At 41.0% G+C, this 18,174-nt stretch overlaps 2 protein-coding genes across 2 annotated transcripts in view; one reads left to right on the top strand and one right to left on the bottom strand.

Annotated features, from left to right (window-relative positions):
• The window catches only part of LG10H4orf17 (linkage group 10 C4orf17 homolog), a 32,898-nt gene extending 29,709 nt beyond the window's left edge, over window positions 1-3,189 (bottom strand). The window contains exon 1 of the mRNA XM_048509204.1: window positions 3,068-3,189. The gene's annotated coding sequence lies outside the window, so the exon portion shown is untranslated. The remainder of the gene's footprint in view (window positions 1-3,067) is intronic.
• LOC125439881 (alcohol dehydrogenase 1A) lies at window positions 1,939-16,959 on the top strand. The gene is made up of 9 exons (XM_048509201.1): window positions 1,939-2,066; window positions 7,833-7,934; window positions 9,028-9,166; window positions 10,317-10,404; window positions 11,453-11,672; window positions 12,926-13,189; window positions 13,664-13,799; window positions 15,583-15,721; window positions 16,259-16,959. Exons 1-9 carry the CDS (start codon window positions 2,049-2,051, stop codon window positions 16,281-16,283), a joined length of 1,131 nt encoding a protein of 376 aa, XP_048365158.1. The 5' UTR covers window positions 1,939-2,048; the 3' UTR covers window positions 16,284-16,959.
• The last annotated feature ends 1,215 nt before the right edge of the window (window positions 16,960-18,174 follow it).

An 18,174-nucleotide genomic window follows, 5' to 3' on the forward strand; every position in this document is an offset into this window, starting at 1 on the left:
CCGAGTCTGGTAGCCTAGTCTCCTCCAAACTACATGAGCTCTTCAGCCTCCTGCTGCTTTGCGTCTCCACCCCTTTCTGGGTCAACCCATTCAGCACATGGGGGTTACATAAGCAGTGCTCAATTCAGATTGCAACTGTGACTGACACAGAAAACAGGGTTGAGTCTTCACCTTGTACCATTTTGCTGACTTCAAATGTCCCTGGGGTGGTATTTGGTTTCCACCATGGACCAAACAGGACTCCTTCAGGACTGTTTGTGTTCAGGATGGAAATTGGCTGGGAGGGGGGGAGCTCAAAGTCCATTCTCTAAATATACTATGGTCATGATCCAAGTTGAGCTCGACTCACATGGGAATTGAGCATAACTTGCAATTGTGACAGACTGCAAGGAAAAGTGTAATTTTAAACTGCAGTACTGTCTAAGAAAAGAATTATTTACCTTCAGAGTGTGATACAGGAAGCCTAGGAACAGTAGGAACCATCTGATTGGCTGTGGCCTTCTGATGCACAGGTGGGAGGAGGATATCTCCCTTGTGAGTACAATCTGAAAGGCTTTTGGTCCAAATCATTTCTGCTGTTAAGAGCTGATTGCCTTCACTGAGAAAAAATCTGTGAGGGGATAGTTCTGTCAAGTGTATAATAGGAACTATTAACTGCCTGAGTTCTGGGAAAAAGCAATTATACACTGACCAAGTATACTGGTGGGTTAGGTTTAAAGCAGGGCCAAGTGAAGATCTTGTAAACCAGGATAGGAATATCTTCTAGGTAGAGTTCCAGTGAACCAGTGAACCAGTGGGCACTGGGTATAGGGACTTGCATTCAGTTTATCTCAGTGGAGAGTTTATGTTGTGTTTTTGAGGGTTGATCTAACTGGAGGACTGAGTGATTGTACTGAAAATAAGCACCTAGCCTATGTCAGGATCCTATGTATAGAAACCACATGCCAGTACCATCTAAGGTAAAGGGACTGTACAAACTAAGTAACATCTATGAAACCAACATCTAAGCTGAACTGTAAGTGAGAATTGAAACTGAAGAAGTATTCTTAAGTCTGTGCTGTGCCAATAACCAAACACTGATACTCTGCCAAGCCGTTTTTTAAATATGTATTTATTCTGTTTTATTCTGCCCTCCTCCATCCATCTCCAAGTTATGATTGCTCCCTTTGCCATTGCCTGTCTATTAAATAAATCTGTGTTACTGTTTAAGTTTATTTCTGTCTCAGTATATTTACTGAAGTGTGTCCAGTCAGGGGAGTGTCTGGAAAAGAATAAAAAATCAACGGGCATCCTTTGCCTTCCGGGAAATATAACAGAGGAGCGGAAAAGTGCTTCTTGTCACCAAATGCTACCATTTCTGAAACAGCTCAGAAGGAAAAAAGGTGGGAAAATCTGACAAGACCGGTCAGTGAGTGGATGAAGGCGGTGCCGTTGCATCAACTCATGCCTAAATGTTACATAGGACACAGGTTGGAACCTCTGCACACTGTAATCCATCAAGAGGATTGTTGAGGGAATGAAATATGCATGAATCCAGACTGTGTTCTATAGAATGCCATCTTTTCCCCAAACCATTCACCAAGTGTACTTCTGTTTCAGAGCAAGTCACTTAATTCATTTTACATACATGTGCAGAACCAACTGCAGTCATTACTTATAGCCTCAAGAAAGAACCACAACAGACACAGGTATCATTATTGACTAGATAGGTCTAAAGTCATTTGGTTTATAGATTACATGTGGCCAAGGGATCACCTATAATTACCCATAAGCAAAAATTCTTGTGTGTGAACATAGTAGGAACATAGTAAGAAATGACACTCCTATTAAACTGCAACATTCAATAGAGGAGGGGTTTAGTATTCTTCCTTTCTGGGTTTAGGGGTGGGACACCTGAGTTTGCTTATAAAGCTTCAAGCTCTGCTCATGCAGTTGCGACTGGCAGGGGAAGCAGTCAGCAGTCTGTGTAAGACCACTAAAGGACAAGGAGATCGTTCAGGCTCCTGAATTCCTAAAGCAAGAAACAGCAGTCAAGAATCAGAAGCACCATGAGCACCGCAGGCAAAGTAAGTAAACACTTTCCAGCTGGTTCTTTACTGGTGTTCATAGGATAAAATTAATAGTGCATTCTTTATCAAACACAGACATCATAAAGCAAGTTCTGTTTACATCTCTGCTGTGCACACGTTTGTTGCACAGCAGCAGTGGTGTAAGAGGTTAAGAGCTCGTGTATCTAATCTGGAAGAACCGGGTTTGATATTCTGCTCTGCCGCCTGAGCTGTGGAGGCTTATCTGGGGAATTCAGTTTAGCCTGTACACTCCTACAGACGCCAGCTGGGTGACCTTGGGCTAGTCACAGCTTCTCGGAGCTCTCTCAGCCCCACCCACCTCACAGGGTGTTTGTTGTGAGGGGGGAAGGGAAAGGAGGTTGTGAGCCCCTTTGAGTCTCCTGCAGGAGAGAAAGGGGGGATATACATCCAAACAAACAAAAATTATTTTATCCATTGATGCAATAAAAATATAACTCTGAATAAGCACTCTGACTGATATCAAACTCCAGAAGAGCCAGAATTTCTCAAAAAGACTTATAAAGTACAAAACCCATTCACTGGAGAAACAGCATTTGCTGCTATATAGCACAAACCAGAAAGATGGCGCAAGTTTGTAACAGGGGACGTATAGCATCCCAACATAACACTGAGGGAGTGTTTAATATTGAATGTTAAAAACTCATTTGATACAGAGGAGTCCTCAAGCTCAAGTAATAATGCTTTCAAAAGCATATTGCATGGTAAAAGATAGGACATTGTCCCACTGATTTTTGCTAGGAAGGTAAACTCTAACACTTTCTCACTGGAATCAACAACACTGATCAGCTAAATTACGCCTACAATTTACATTTTAATGAAAATATGTTATGTACAATATACCTATTGTTCTGAATGATCATATAGAGAATGGAGTAAACTCAACAGTTTTTGATCCCGTTTTGTTTTCCATGCAGCTGTGTAAATGCACTAACACAAAACATACAGTGTTTTGATAAAAAATTAATGTTTTGCCTCACCTGTTAATGATGTCATCCTGCATTCACTCAATGTCTACATTTTGTAGAGCTTTGCTATGATCTTTCCCAAATTTTGCTTGGTGTGTTTTTGAAAGACTGCAGTCCAAGTATCTCCAAATGCCCTTTGGTTGGGAAAATGAACGTTTTGTGCAGATGCTACTACATTCACCTTTCCCCCAGAGCTCAGCAGAGTATCATGTTCTAAAAGAGAGCTTTTAAAAAACAATCAGCAGTGCTTGATAATGCAATGACATTATAATGGTCTGTTGCCACAATCTACTACTTCTTAGTTTTCACTGAAAGAATAAGGTAACTAAACTTTTTATTGCAGAGTTGTAAGGGGAAATGCCCTTCTTATAATTCTTTACTTAACTTTAATTCCATTTCTATTCCGCCCTATTCACTTTAAAAAAAATGAACACAGGAAACTAGCAAATTGTGGCAACGGATCATTATAACTTTATTGCACTGCAGTAATGTGCCTTTTGAAAAAGGCTCAAAAAGTCCTCTCGTGGGATGGAGGGAAATCTCTGTATGCATTAAACTCCATGTGTATGCATCTCCTTGTGAAAGCAGGCTAAATTAACACAATGTGTTTGAAAAACTAGAAAGATGAGAGTTAATCTTGCAAAAATTTCAGTTTGATCGTATGAAATTAAGATAATAATATAATATTCTAGTTGTGATATAGCTGCCTTTGGAGAGTTAAAAGTATGGTATTGCCAGCTATAAAAAATAATGATTATTTTCCAGTGCTTTCCATTATTTTCCAATGTTCCTGTTTCCTAAGACAAGCTGACCTTTTAACCACAAGAAAACATTTGCACATAATCATCATGCTGCGGTTAACATTTTCTTTGGCTCTTGATTTCCAAAATCAGGACCGAATACAATAAGCTCAGTTTCAACACTAAGAAATACTATTTCACCAAGGTCCAGTCTTGCCAGAAAAAAACATTTGTAACATATATTCAGCAACAAGGATGATTGCTTCTGTTACAGAAATGTTCTGCCAAGCTTAGCTTTTCTGCATGTTAGCCAAAGAAGCTTTGGGCCCCTTCCGCACACGCAAAATAATGCGTTTTCAAACCACTTTCACAACTGTTTGCAAGTGGATTTTGCTATTCCGCACAGCTTCAAAGAGCACTGAAAGCAGTTTGAAACTACATTATTCTGCATGTGCAGAATGAGCCTTATTCTGGATCAGATATTGACTCATCTTTTTCTAATGGCACACTTTTTTTACTATGTGTAATTTCCCACCTGTAACCCATTCTTCTTAGAATGTCCATATAATTTGAAAATGTATATTTTCTGTTCTCTGATGCTGACACATTTTTAAAAATGCCATATCCCACTATCAGATTAAAAGCAACTCTTAATATCACTGGCAATGATATTCTTAGCTTCAGGTTTTTAGAAAAACAAGTTCTGTTACTTCACTCACCAAAACTTCAGGTAGCTAATAATGGACTAGATGGCTGCCAGAATGAGGATCCCAGATATTCTACTGGGACTTAAAGAAGCTGCAAGTTTTATCACTTTTTATTGGCTGTCTGTTAATTAACATAGCAATTTCCTTCAGACGTGTTTGGAAGCTGTAATAGAGTTTAATATGTATTTACAGCTTTGTAAATTATATTTTAACACCCATGATGGCCCCCATGTGCATAAAAATCCACACAATAGGGTCAATCAGGGCTAGGAAATCCCTGATTTGCAGGAAAATCTGAACGGTTTAAAATAAAAATTAGAGGAGAGATTAAAATACCACAAAAATATTAGTTGCGCCTGCACATTCAGACATTGCTAAAAAAAAAAAAGGCTGTGGTTTCCCTCATAGCTTACTTGACTCATGACTCTGTAGCTACCCTTCCCCCCCTTCCTGAACTGCTGAAGGAGTCTTTTGGTTTTCCCTCCCCAAAAATGGCTGATTCTAAACTCTATGGATACGTCTATTAAATTTAGACATATTGCTATCCCTTAAAACTGACAGTTGACATATCCTTGTTGTTTATTATTATAGCAATTTGTCAAAAATTGATTAGGCTCTATCAGCATGTGCATGTCGGGGGAAGCAGATGGGCGCAGGATCTGAATCAAGGAACGTTCAGGGAAAACTGTTGTGTGGATGCTCTGTCATCCCTGCAAATGCTCTATATGAGTTGTGGAATCATTAAATGGCCCAACCTTAGAGACGTATGTATGTATCTAACTAGATTCCATTTGATGCAGAGGAGTCATCAAGCAAGAAACCTGATGGTTGGGCAAAGGAGGACTTACCTCCCAACCTTGCTGATTTCTTTGACTATTGGAATCAGAAACTGTCCAAGGAACGTGACCAAATTGTCCTCTCAACCTTGAGATCATCCTTTCCTTGGTTTTCAAAGGGGTTGCATTCCATGTAGCTGTTAGGTGAAGGAGGGAAGATGGGCCCTTTTTTACCACCCTAAATACCCTTAAATACTTTGCTGGGGTTCATGGGATCTAGATGGACAAAAGCCACACGGAATGTGAGCTGTCAGGAACGGGTTATGGTTATGTGCAGGTTTTAGAGTTTATTGGATTTATTATGTATATTATTGCCTATTTTAAAATTTATGATGTAAACCATTCTGAGTCCCCATAGTGGCAATAGCAGGGTTTAAATTAAACAAATAAATAAAATTAAATAATTAAATAATAAAAAATTAAATAAATAAATTGAAGAGGGGGATCAGAAGACATTGGCCATTTCCACACAGCCCAACTACACCGGGGTAGACCTGGGATCATATATACTGGGGCTACTTTATCCCGGTTTTGCCCTCTGCACGGCTCCCCACTTCTTTCCAAGAGCTGAGGCAGGACTGGGAGGTAATACTCCAGTTTGTTCCGCATGGCCCTGGTCTTTTATATTTACCCCATTGACAAAAGACAGAGGGAAATGGCTCCCCCCCAATTTTCCCTGCACAATCCAAGCAACACCGGCTCCAAAGGCAAGAGGAAACAGCTTCCCCTCCACCCCCTCCACTTCCCGCTTTCCCCTGCATGATCCATGCATTGCCAGCTCCAAAGGCAAGAGGGAACAGGAAAAATATACCGGATCTACTCCTGTGGTGTTTGCATGGCAGTGGGGTCACCCCGGAATCTTTTTAAAAAACTGCCAAACTGACGATTTTTAAAGTCGTGGGCAAAGGAAAAATAGTGGGGCAACACCGGGGCAGACCCTGTGCAGCTTCGGGAACCATGAGGAATTCCTGGCTGCACAGGGATATTTTCTGGGCTCACCCCAGGATATTTTGACCGCGCAGAAATGGCCATTGAGGAGAAAGGTTGGTGAGATCCAGTCCTTTTACTTTAGCCAGCATATTGAGTTGCTACAGTGATCTAAAATACCATGTACAAACACAGTTATGAGGGCCACCAGGAACATATGATTAATCAAAAGGAGAGGAGAGGAAAGGAAAGGAAAGGAAGGAGGAGAGAGGGAAATCAGAGGTGAAACCAAAAGGAAGCATTGGTGGGGGGATGGGGATTACTTCCTTCTGAGCCACACACATTTTCCCTCTCATTTTACTGGGTTATTCTGTATTTTCACAACCAAATAAAATTGCCAGACAAATGATCTTTGTAACATATATTCAGCAACTCGCTGCCTAAAATAGTTTATCATGCTGACTGCCAGTGCTGCGAATTCTTATTTTCTTAGTACCAGCTAAAGACTTTTGACTTTGTAAGATCTGTAAATGTTATCAATATCTTAGCTTTACCATGAGCATAGTCCCTCACAGAATGCTACTGTGCAGAGAGGGAGACGTGGAAACTTCGGGGGCTAGTCACACTGTGCTCGAGAAAACAGCAAAACCAGTAAGGACCTGGTGCCATGATGTGTTCTCTCAGCCACACATTTCTGATGAAATAAAATATTGACTTGTGTGTCCAAGATAGGCTCAACCTAGACAGAAAACAGCATGACTCCACCAGAATTGTGCCAGGTCTCTAGAAGTTCAGGGCTGACAGATTTATATTGTATAGATATTCCCTTTGAAGTCCTTTGAAGTACAACTTGGAGAGAAAGCAGCTTTTAAAAAAGGCAGATGGGAACAGACGTACAAATCGTGGTGGGTGTCAGCTCCCCTCTCCTAACTGTGCTTTTATGTTCTCATCCCCAACTTTATCCTACAATGATTCAGTGGCTCATTCCGCACATGCAGAATAATGCACTTTCAAACTGTTTTCAATGCTCTTTGAAGCTGTGCAGAATGGCAAAATCCACTTGCAAACAGTTGTGAAAGTGGTTTGAAAACGCATTATTTTGCGTGTGTGGAAAGGGCCAGTGGCAACTTCTGTAACAATTGAAATTTGAAGTCATTTTGACCAGCACACCCTGGTTAATAGGAAAGTCTGAAAATGGGACGTTTAATTTTTCTTTCCTGAAATTAGGGCATGAACTTTGCCTCTATCTTGTGGTAAACATTCTACTGCAAAGGTGGATAAGAATGGCTAATGGGTTGTGAGAATTCCTCTGTCTTCTCTTTCTATGCTTGTAGAGTGATTGTGTTCAGTGACAGCTAGGAACATAAAGGTATATTTTAACATGTCTCAGGGAAGGGAGATGTTCAGGGGCAGTCAGAAACTGATCTAGGCTTCCAAAAAGCATTTACTGCTGTTAAGGATGATGGTTTCAGGTTTAAGTGGAGGGTTCTGCTTACTTAACGAATAAAAATTTTAAGCAGGTCACAGTGGGACACACGTACAAATGTGACCTGTGTTGTTTTTACAGGTCATTAAATGCAAAGCAGCTGTTGCTTGGGAGGTTAAAAAACCCATGGTCATTGAGCAAATTGAAGTAGCTCCTCCAAAGGCTCACGAAGTCCGCATTAAGGTAAATGATCTTGAAGTTCATGCTACACAAATGTAGGATAAATTCTTGCAGTTGTATTGTAAAGTTTAAATATGTTACAGAGAAAAAATGTGAAACATATCAAATTGAGTGGACAGTCAAGTTCCACAGATTCCATATTAACGGTGGTTTGCCTTTTCCATTCCAAACAAATTCACAGTTCTGGTTTTCTGGGGTAGTGAATCCCAGTTTGATGTTTCAGATATCATAGGCGGATTCCGCATGGGCCAAAAACAGTGGTGTGAAAACGGTGTAAACTCTTTTACACCGGTTTAAACCATTTTACACTGTTTTCACACCGCTGTTTTTGGCCCATGCGGAATCCGCCATAGCAAATTATGGCTTGAGTTCAGTCACTAACAATGAAGAGTTACTTCAATCTAAATCCAATAGATTTAAATAAGTTTGCATAGGGTTGCATCGTAATTAAAATTCTAAGCATCCAAGGGAAATGGGAAAAGGGGCAAGGACTTGCGAAAGTAGGGCTTGCGCCATGATACCGAATGGTGGTTTCTCAGTCAAGGTGAACCAAGACTTCATGCTATGGTGGTGGCGCACATGCATTTATAGAAATTCACCCAGAGGTGGGATCCAGCAGGTTCTCACAGGTTCCCGAGAGTAGGTTACTAATTATTTGTGTGTGCCCAGAAGGGGTTACTATTTGGTGATTTTGCCACGTGATTTTTTCCTTAGTTACGCCCCTCCTCTCAGCAGTAGCGCGCAGAACTTGGAGCAGTCTAGCAGGGGGTGCACCGGCGTGTGTGGCAGCCTGCGCCTGCGTGCATTCGTTTCCCACCCAAGGACCGGCGCAGCAGCTGCGTCCTTGCCACAGCCCCGCCCAGTAATGCCCCGCCCCTGGAATGGCCGGCCACGCCCCCGTCGTGCCCAGCCCAGCCCCGTTGGTGCTACGCCACAGTTTGAATCCCACCACCATGGGAACCTGTTACTAAATTTTTGGATCCCACCACTGAATTCACCATTTCGTTTTAGATGTTGGATTTCAACTCATGACTTGTTATAGGAAATAAGCAAAAAAAAATATTGACAATGTTTCTTCCTTCTCAACTCTACACAGATTGTGGCCACAGGGATCTGTCGCTCTGATGACCATGTGCTCAGTGGTGCATTTGCTATGCCTCTCCCAATGGTTTTGGGCCATGAAGCAGCTGGAGTTGTGGAAAGTGTGGGAGAGGGAGTAACTTGTGTGAAACCAGGTATGATCACAGATGGTTGTAAGACGGTTTGTATTTTAATGCTCATTTAATCCTGCAGATACGAGGGTGGAACGTTTTTTGTGTGGTACCCTATATGCTGCCACAGCAAACGCTGTTTCCAATGCTGTGAAGACCAAATATTTTTTTTCCAAAACATATTTTACATGTGAAAATGTATGTTTTATCCTATGCAAACCTTATGCCTCAGTAACACTCACGTATCTTTTAGCAACACTCATAGGCTTTGTTGGGAGGGGAGGGCTGCAAATTTAATTTCATTCTTCAATGGGCAAAGTAGTAAGCTGTAGTACAGCAGTTAAAGCTCTAGTCATGACCTGAGTTTGATCCCAATGAAAGTTGGTTTCAGGTTGCAGGCTCAAGGTTGACTCAGCTTTCCATCCTTCTGAGGTCGGTAAAATGAGTGGGTAAAGTATAGACAACTGGGGAAGGCAATGGTAAACTATCATGTAAACATAGTCTGCCTAGTGCAGGGGTCTGCAACCCGTGGCTCCGGAGCCGCATGCGGCTCTTTCAGCCTTATGCTATGGCTCCGCGTGGTCTGGAGGTCGGAGGGTAGCGTGGGCGTGTCCCTCCAGTCCTCCAGAGAAGCGCTGGAAGGAAAGGTGAGTGGAGGGGCCGAACCAGAGCCACAGCCGCTGCCACCCCTCTGCCCCATGGAGCAGGCGACTGCCTGCTCCGTCGGACAGAGGGGGTTTCCCTGCCCAGTGCCTCCGCCTCCCAGTGCTGGAAGGAAAGGTGAGTGGAGGGGCCAAACTGGAGCTGGCTCCATGCTGAGCCACCTCTCTGGCTCGGTAGATCTTCGAGGCTGTGGAAAACGGGTCCAAATGGCTCTTTGCGTGGCAAAGGTTGCCGACCCCTGGCCTTGTGAATGCCGACATCACCCCATGTGTCAGTGTCATGATGTGACATCACCCCATGTGTCAGTAATGACCCAGTGCTTGCACAAGAAACTACTGTTACTGTTTTACCTTTTCTTTGTTGGCTGTCTCCTATTCTTTAATGCTAGTTAGAGAATTTTTCCTTTAAATTATGACTAAACTGTTCCAGTTGCTGGACCCATACATTCCATCTGTAGATTATCTGTAATTGTAAAAGTTGTAATTCTCGGTCAATTTCTTTTCGTTCCTAGGAGACCATGTTATTCCTCTGTTTGTCCCACAGTGTGGAAACTGCAGTTCTTGCCGGAGTACCAAAGGCAACCTTTGTTCTCAAAATGAGTGAGTGTCATTGTTTTTTGTTAATTAGCGCTGTATCCTATGGTGTATCAGGAGACAGTGAAATATCCATGGTTGGATAGAGGGAATATTTCAAATATGATAATACAAGCCATAGAAGCCATCTTGAGGGGTGTGTGATTTTGTCAATCAAAACTAATATTCCCTCGCCTCTCAGTTCAGTGCTTTAGGCCTCAAATTAAAAGAAGGAGTTTGTATTTTCCATTCTATGGTCAGGAACAACCTCTAGAGCACAGTTTGACAGCAGAAACCACTTGGAAGGTTAGACTGCCTGTTTCTCCTCAGCCCATACACAAACTGGGGTATATATTCTGGAATTTACTTGTAAAAGATTTTGACCAATCTGTGGTCTATGTCTCATCTACTTTGATCTTTAGAATCATTTTATGAGGTGAGGCAGGCAACCATAAATCAAACGGAAATGGACCAGAATTAAAATTAAATCTAACTAGTTTTTTCTGTATCTGGGTATTTATGTACTGGATTTTTTATACCCTCAACTGTCGTTTGTAGTAAATGACTAGTGTATATGCAAACGTAACTTCATGGATATGTAAACGTAACTTCACCACCCTCTCTCAAGCTGAAGAGAAGTCATCACCCACCTTCCTTCTCCTTTACATTGTAAGAAGGCAGGAAGCTGTCACTCACCCTACTTCCCATACTGTAGCAAGGCATAAGGGAGTTGTCCCCTTCCTTACTCCCCTGCACGATGATGACTGCCCCCCACGTCACCCCCCCCCCCCAGCACTGCCCCAAAGTGGGAAGCCACTGTCCATGGTCCTCCTGACAAAGAGTGGGAGGGTGGAAGAACCTACTGCCAAGGGTGCCTCCTGGGCAGATAATGATGCCATGGGCAAACAAGGCAGCAATAGGGTTGGTTGATGCCCTTCCAGCTTTACTGATACCCTAGTAAAAATTTGAACTCAGATCTTTCTCATTCAAGTCATGCATTCTATTATACCTTGGTAGCTTGTGCAACATCCTCCTTTTAAACGTCTAATTATTTCCATCTCTTTTCCCCCCAAAGTCTTAGTGAAGGTTCTGGTTTAATGCCTGATGGCACCAGCAGGTTCACTTGCAAAGGGAAGAACCTTCACCATTTCATTAGTACCAGCACCTTCACGGAATACACAGTTGTCCATGAGACTTCAGTGGTCAAAATAGATGCTTCTGCTCCTTTGGAAAAAGTGTGTCTGATTGGTTGCGGATTTTCCACTGGTTATGGAGCGGCTGTTCAGACAGCCAAGGTGAGTTCTAGGAACATGTTGCAACAATATCACCATTTGATATGTCCTTGTAAAGAGAGATATATATATTATCTACATGTTTAAACTAATAAGTGACAACGAAGTGCAAAACATTAATCAAAGACAATATAAAATTATTGTGCCATAGCACTAAAAATAACTTATTTTAAAAACTTGATAACACCATGCCTAAAAAAAACCCCACTATCTTACAATATGATGTGTATTTGTATAACAGTTCTGATAAGAGCACAAGAAAAGTCCTATTGGATTAGGTGAAACTAGCCCACCATTGCCTTTTTCACAGTGGCTAACGTGATGTTCCCCAAACCCAAAAGTGGTACACCAGAAGGAATCAGCCCTCCCCTGTTGCCTCCCAAGAGTTGGAAGCACACATCCTCAAAAATACTACTAACAATTTAAAAAGGTTCTTTTTTTAGTAATTTTATAGCTCTCTAAGGCCCCTTCTGCACATGCAGAATAATGCACTTTAATGCACTTTCAATGCACTTTGCAGCTGGATTTTACTGGGCGGAATAGCAAAATTCACTTGCAAACAATGGTGAAAGTGGATTGAAAGTGCATTATTCTGCGTGTGTGGAAAAGGCCTAAGCCATCTATGCCAACAAATTTAATAAATTAATTCTGTGAATATGTACTTTCTGTTGCTGCCCTGAATCAGTTTCATCATGAGATCCCAAGCTATAGAAAAGAAAAATATATCCATGTTCACCACAAACTATAATTTTATAAGTCTTTATAATTTTTACCGTATTTTTTCTAACCTGAGAAGTACCAGGTGCTCTACTTTCTAGTATGGAAGGTGCTGTAATACCTAGCCCAACCTTTAGCAGCAGCCAACCAGTTTTCCTCAAGTGTAACTGGAAAAATGTTTGGTGTTCAAGACCCAAATAAATATAAAGTATATTGTCCCTTTATGAGTTCAAAATAATAATTCCCAGAATGAGGCTTCACAAACTTGCTCATTAATTGGAGTTCTACAAAAATAACCTAAATGTCTTAAGCCCCTTGTGAAATTCAGCATCTCTCTTGGTTATGCTTGTTTTTAAGCACCTGTGGCCATTATGATGAAAATAGTTAACAAGGAAGATATGTCCATTTAAAATCCTACTGCCAGCAATAAAACATATTTTGACTACAGCATCTCTTCTCGTACATATTGGAAAGGGGCTTTTAAAATCATACTGGGAGCACTGAACCACACAATGTAAGTTGATCTTGTGGGTTTTTAGGTGGAACGTGGAACTACCTGTGCTGTCTTCGGCTTGGGAGGAGTTGGTCTCTCAGCTGTCATGGGATGCAAGTCTGTAGGAGCTTCCCGGATTTTTGGCGTTGACATCAACAAAAGTAAATTTCCCAAAGCTAAAGAACTGGGAGCCACTGATTGTGTCAACCCTCTGGATTACAAGAAGCCCATCAATGAAGTATTGTTTGATTTGACTGATGGTGAAGGTGTAGATTATTCGTTCGAAGTGATTGGACGCACAGATACCATGGTAGGTGATTTCAGAAAGTGTTATACTTATCTGTTAGTTGTGGTCCTTTGGGTAGCGAATATGCTCTACCAGAAGGCGAAAGTTACTTTAATCAGGAGTACCATTAAATTAACCAGACTTGGTACTTCGTGACATGCTTATGAACATAAGAAGAATCAGTGGTCCATCTAATCCAGAATCCTGTCTCACCCAGTGGTTAACAGGGCATAAAGATCAAGGCCTAAAAACAGAAGATGCTTCAAGAGCATCCACAATAGTCACTGCCAAGAGTTATGTTACCAATTGCCCAGTTAGACCTACAAGGAATGCCATGTATTAGGAAGACAGGAGAAGGCGAAATTCAGTGAAAACTTCTAGATAATAGCCATTTTAGTTTATGTCCAGGCTGAGTTAGCAAATTGCTTTCAGAACTTTCTCAACATTCATGTTTAAATGCTGCAATTAAATCAAAATTATGTCCTTGTTTTTCCCCAGACTGCTGCCTTGGCTTCCTGCCACCAGAACTATGGAACCAGTGTAATTGTGGGTGTGCCTCCTTCAGCATCTGAGATCGCCTTTGACCCAATGCTTCTTTTCACTGGCCGTACCTGGAAAGGATCTGTGTTTGGAGGTACAGACAGTCATGAACTTGACAAAATGCATAATCAATTGCTTGCAATGTAATGGTCAAAATATTTTTAGTACTTGTGTGTCCTGAGAAGGAATGATACAGGGAATTATTTTTAAAAAGAGCTACCAGATGCTTGCATATTTGTTCCTTCCTATTACTGCCCTCTGGTGCTGGCAATCTGAGGGTTACTTCCTCTGAACTTGGAGGTTTCATGTAAACCAGCGGTTCTCAACCTGGGGGGTCGGGACCCCTTTGGGGGTCGAACGACCCTTTCACAGGGGTCGCCTAAGACTCTCTGCATCAGTGTTCGCCATCTGTAAAATGGATAAATGTTAGGATTGGGGGTAACCACAACATGAGGAACTGTATTAAAGAGTCGCAGCATTAGGAAGGTTGAGAACCACTGATGTAAACCATCATAGCTATAATTATAGGTGTCCTTGCAAAACCAGCTAAACTGATGGTCATTAAAGCATCCTGTGATAGTGTAATTATTTCTGCAGTGGAAAAAGACTTTCTTTTGCCCATCCTGAATCGACCACTCATTGACCACTCATTCTCTTCATTGGGTATCTGCAAGTTCTACTATTATGGAATTGGGAGGGTGGAAAGCCCCTCTTTTCTGTTTTCTCTCCTACACATATTATTTTATAAACCTCCCTCATGCTTCTTTTATTGAACTATAGAGCCTTAGATCCTTCAATTGCTTGACCAGTATAGGTGCTATTCTCTGCCTTCTTCCAGCTCGAAATTATCCTTTCTGAGATATGAAAACAAGAATTTTACTCAGTATTCCACATGGGGCTACACCACAGACCTATACCAAGATATTACAACACAGTTTTATGGGTGGTTTTTATGTGTGTATTTTTATAAACTGTAACTGTCCATACAGAAATTCTCTAGCTGAATAATATAGCTCCAATATAGGAAACTACTGTGAGTGATAGAGATCCACTATCATGAACTGTTCCAAATACTAGAGCAGGAATATCTGGACTGTGCCTACCGAACTCAGGTGTAAATTGTACCTTGTATTATAATTCTATAAATTATAATTCTATAAATCTAATGCAATTATAACATTAGATCCCTGAAAATCAGCCTTGGTAATGCATATGTCTTCCTCTTTCCCCTCCACTGCCCACTGCAAATTCTTACTGTCCTCCCTGAACCATGATTATGATATATGCACTGGTGCTCACCATGTAAACAGTAATCAAATTTACTTGCTTCCATGGTTTGCAAATCAATATGAGACTCTAGCATCAAATTCTGGTTAAGATGGGAACATAATTAGCATTAAATGTGGTTAGCACCAATGCGGACATAATGTAAACCGTTAGAGAAAACAGAATAAAGGATAGGAAGAATTCACATCATAGGCAAGGAAGGGAAAGGAGAAAGTATGTATTCATAAGGCCATCACTGAATGTGAAAAAAAAGCTCAGAAATGTGAGCCTGGATGAGAAGTGAGTTGCTGGGTTGTATCCAGAGAGAAACAGGTAACTATGTACTTGCCTTAGCCTTCTCTAGTTTTGTGAATATCTTTCCATCACAGATATCTCTGAAATTGAGATGGGAAAGCCTATGACAGACATAAGCATGGTTCTTTCAGGTCTTATGGGCCACAGAGACTAGGATAGCATCATTAATTCCCAAGGTGACTTGTAAAGATCTAATTTAGATCTTCAGGAATATCAAACTCCTTAATAACGTATTGTTCTTGTTCTTGTTTTAATAATATATTCTGAGTAATCTCTCTTTCTTTGGTGGTTTTCAGGCTGGAAGAGCAAGGATTCTGTCCCTAAATTGGTTTCTGATTTCATTGGGAAGAAATTTGTTTTGGATCCATTAATTACCCACACTTTACCTTTCGAGAAAATTAATGAAGGATTTGAACTTCTCCGGTCTGGAAAGAGGTAAATCTCTTTTTTTTTCTTTTTGCAACTATGCTTGTAAATAATTCTCAGTTTCCTGTGTGGTTGGTAGAGTTACTGCTAGGAACTGGTAGTTTCCACAGACTGTTTCCCTGTAGAAGTTCAGGGCTCCTTATTGGATAGCCCCAGGCTAGCCTGATCTAGTGATATCTCAGAAGCTAAACACGGTTGTCCCTGGCTAGTATTTGGATGGGAGACCTCCAAGGACTACCAGGGTTGTGAAGCCAAGGCAGGCAATGGCAAACTACCTCTAAACATCTGTTGCCTTGGAAACCCTATGGGGTCACCATAAGTCAGCTGTGCCTTGAAAGCAAGAAGAAGAAATAGTCCAGGGGCTGATCACGTGAGGACCATCATATGGTCTGAAGAAATACTAATCACAGCATAAGTTCATACTTTTTCCTGTCTCCACTGCCCAAGAACAAATTGAGTAAACGTGGGACATAGTGAAGGGCTAGCAGTTCTCTTGGAATGTGGAGTAGGGCTTACCAAATTCATGTATCTGTCATTTTGTTTCAGCATCCGCACTGTTTTGACATTTTAAGAACCTGAATAAGATTGGACTGATGGTAGCTGAAGATCATTCTCCAAAGCTTTTCTACTGAACCATATGTGCCAGGCTTTTGGTTTCTTCTGCTCTAACGCCCATGTTTGCTTGATGGGCCAAATGAATGCTGAATACTAGGATGAAACTGTGGAATTTATTAGGAAATTTAATTATATTAGCTTTGCTAACCTGCAATGGATTAGATTAGCAAAGCTAAAGAAAGTATGTGCATATCTTGTATACATTGGAGTTTTATATGAAAGTGTTCCAGTCTTGCATTTCATGGCCTTTCTGTTTACGATTTTTCTCTCTGCTCACATGTTTGCCATATATCTGCGAAATAGATATTCATGGATCTGATCAAGTAGGCTCTGGTCCTTGAAAGTTTGTGCCACTGTGAATGTATTAGTCTGAAAAGTAACAAGATTCTTTTTTTGTGTGTGATGCCACTGCATAATGCCACTATCTCTTTGGAATTTGTTGTGAAGCTAAAACATGCTATGTGACTGCAGAGTAAAAAAAAAATCATATAGTTCAAAAGTTTTTGTCTAGGCGATGGCCAAAGTCTTGTCTTTAATACAAACATGCCTTCTTGTGCTTGTAAAATATTTCTTCATGATGATCTTGGTTTGTTTCCAAAAAAATAAATAAATCTCACTTTTTTGGACATTGACTATAATTGTTTGTTTCTGCTTTTATTCCAGAGAAGTACATATTATACTGAATAGAAAGATAAGACTTTGGCTACTTTCACACACGTTGAATAATGCACTTTCAGAGCACTTTCAAATGTACTTTAGTAGTCATATGCAAGTGGATTTTTCCTGTTTCGCTAAAAATGTATTGAAAGTGAATTATTTTTTAAATCTATTTTGTATCTAGTTTAAATTGCTTTATAAACAGTGATCCTGATCTAGACACGTGCACAAAATTTCTCCATCTGCAAAAGTTTCCCCCTTCATTCTAGCAGATGAGCCTACTCTTCCTATCCAAGAGAATGAGTGTAAGAATGCAATTCAGGCTCGTCCATTTATGTGAAAGGGGGCTACCAGCAATCAAGCACTTCAGATCCCCATGTGTACATCTGGGTTGTGGCCACTGTCATTTTTGTTAGTTCCGCTGATCAGCTTAGAGGTAGAAACAAGGAACATTAATTCAACTGCCCCTGAATTAGATAGATACATAAATAGCTTTGAGATTGAAGTTTGTTTTGAAATCTGGCTACGATTTCTAGGCATCCAAGAGAAATACCGTGAGGATATGTAAAGCTGAATGTGAAGACACCAAAATAGAAGTAATCTAACAGCAAATCTAACAGAAGTAATCTAACAGTGTAACAGTGTAAGCCAATCTGCCCAATAAAAAGCAGCAAATCAAAGAAGTTAGATGGACCCCTCTGATAAAAGCGGTTCCCAGCTCCTTTAGAATCCAGCTGCAAAATCTAGCTCCCAACCTCCTCTGACACCCAGTTCCCTCGACATGCAGTTTCACACCTTGAAAGCAGAGGGCACAACTGTTGGGTTAGATATTAATATTCATAATCATGATTCATGTTAACAGAGTAATGCAATGAAAGCAAACAGAGCCAGCACACTGTGAGTGAGATTTTATAAAAATATATTTTACTAAATAATACTAAATATGATGATGAGGAGGAGTAGTTTGGATTTATACCCCACCTTTCTCTCCTGTAAGGAGACTCAAGGTGGCTTACAAACTCCTTTCCCTTCCTCTCCCTACAACAGACACCTTGTGAGGTAGGTGGGACTGAGAGAGTTCCAAGAGAATTGTGACTAGCCCAAGTTCATCCAACAGGAATGTAGGAGTGCGGACACACATCTGGTTCACCAGATAAGCCTCTGCCACTCAGGTGGAGAAGTAGGGAATC

The sequence above is a fragment of the Sphaerodactylus townsendi genome, linkage group LG10 (genome assembly GCF_021028975.2).
Source record: "Sphaerodactylus townsendi isolate TG3544 linkage group LG10, MPM_Stown_v2.3, whole genome shotgun sequence".
In the NCBI taxonomy this organism is placed as follows: Eukaryota; Metazoa; Chordata; class Lepidosauria; order Squamata; family Sphaerodactylidae; genus Sphaerodactylus; species Sphaerodactylus townsendi.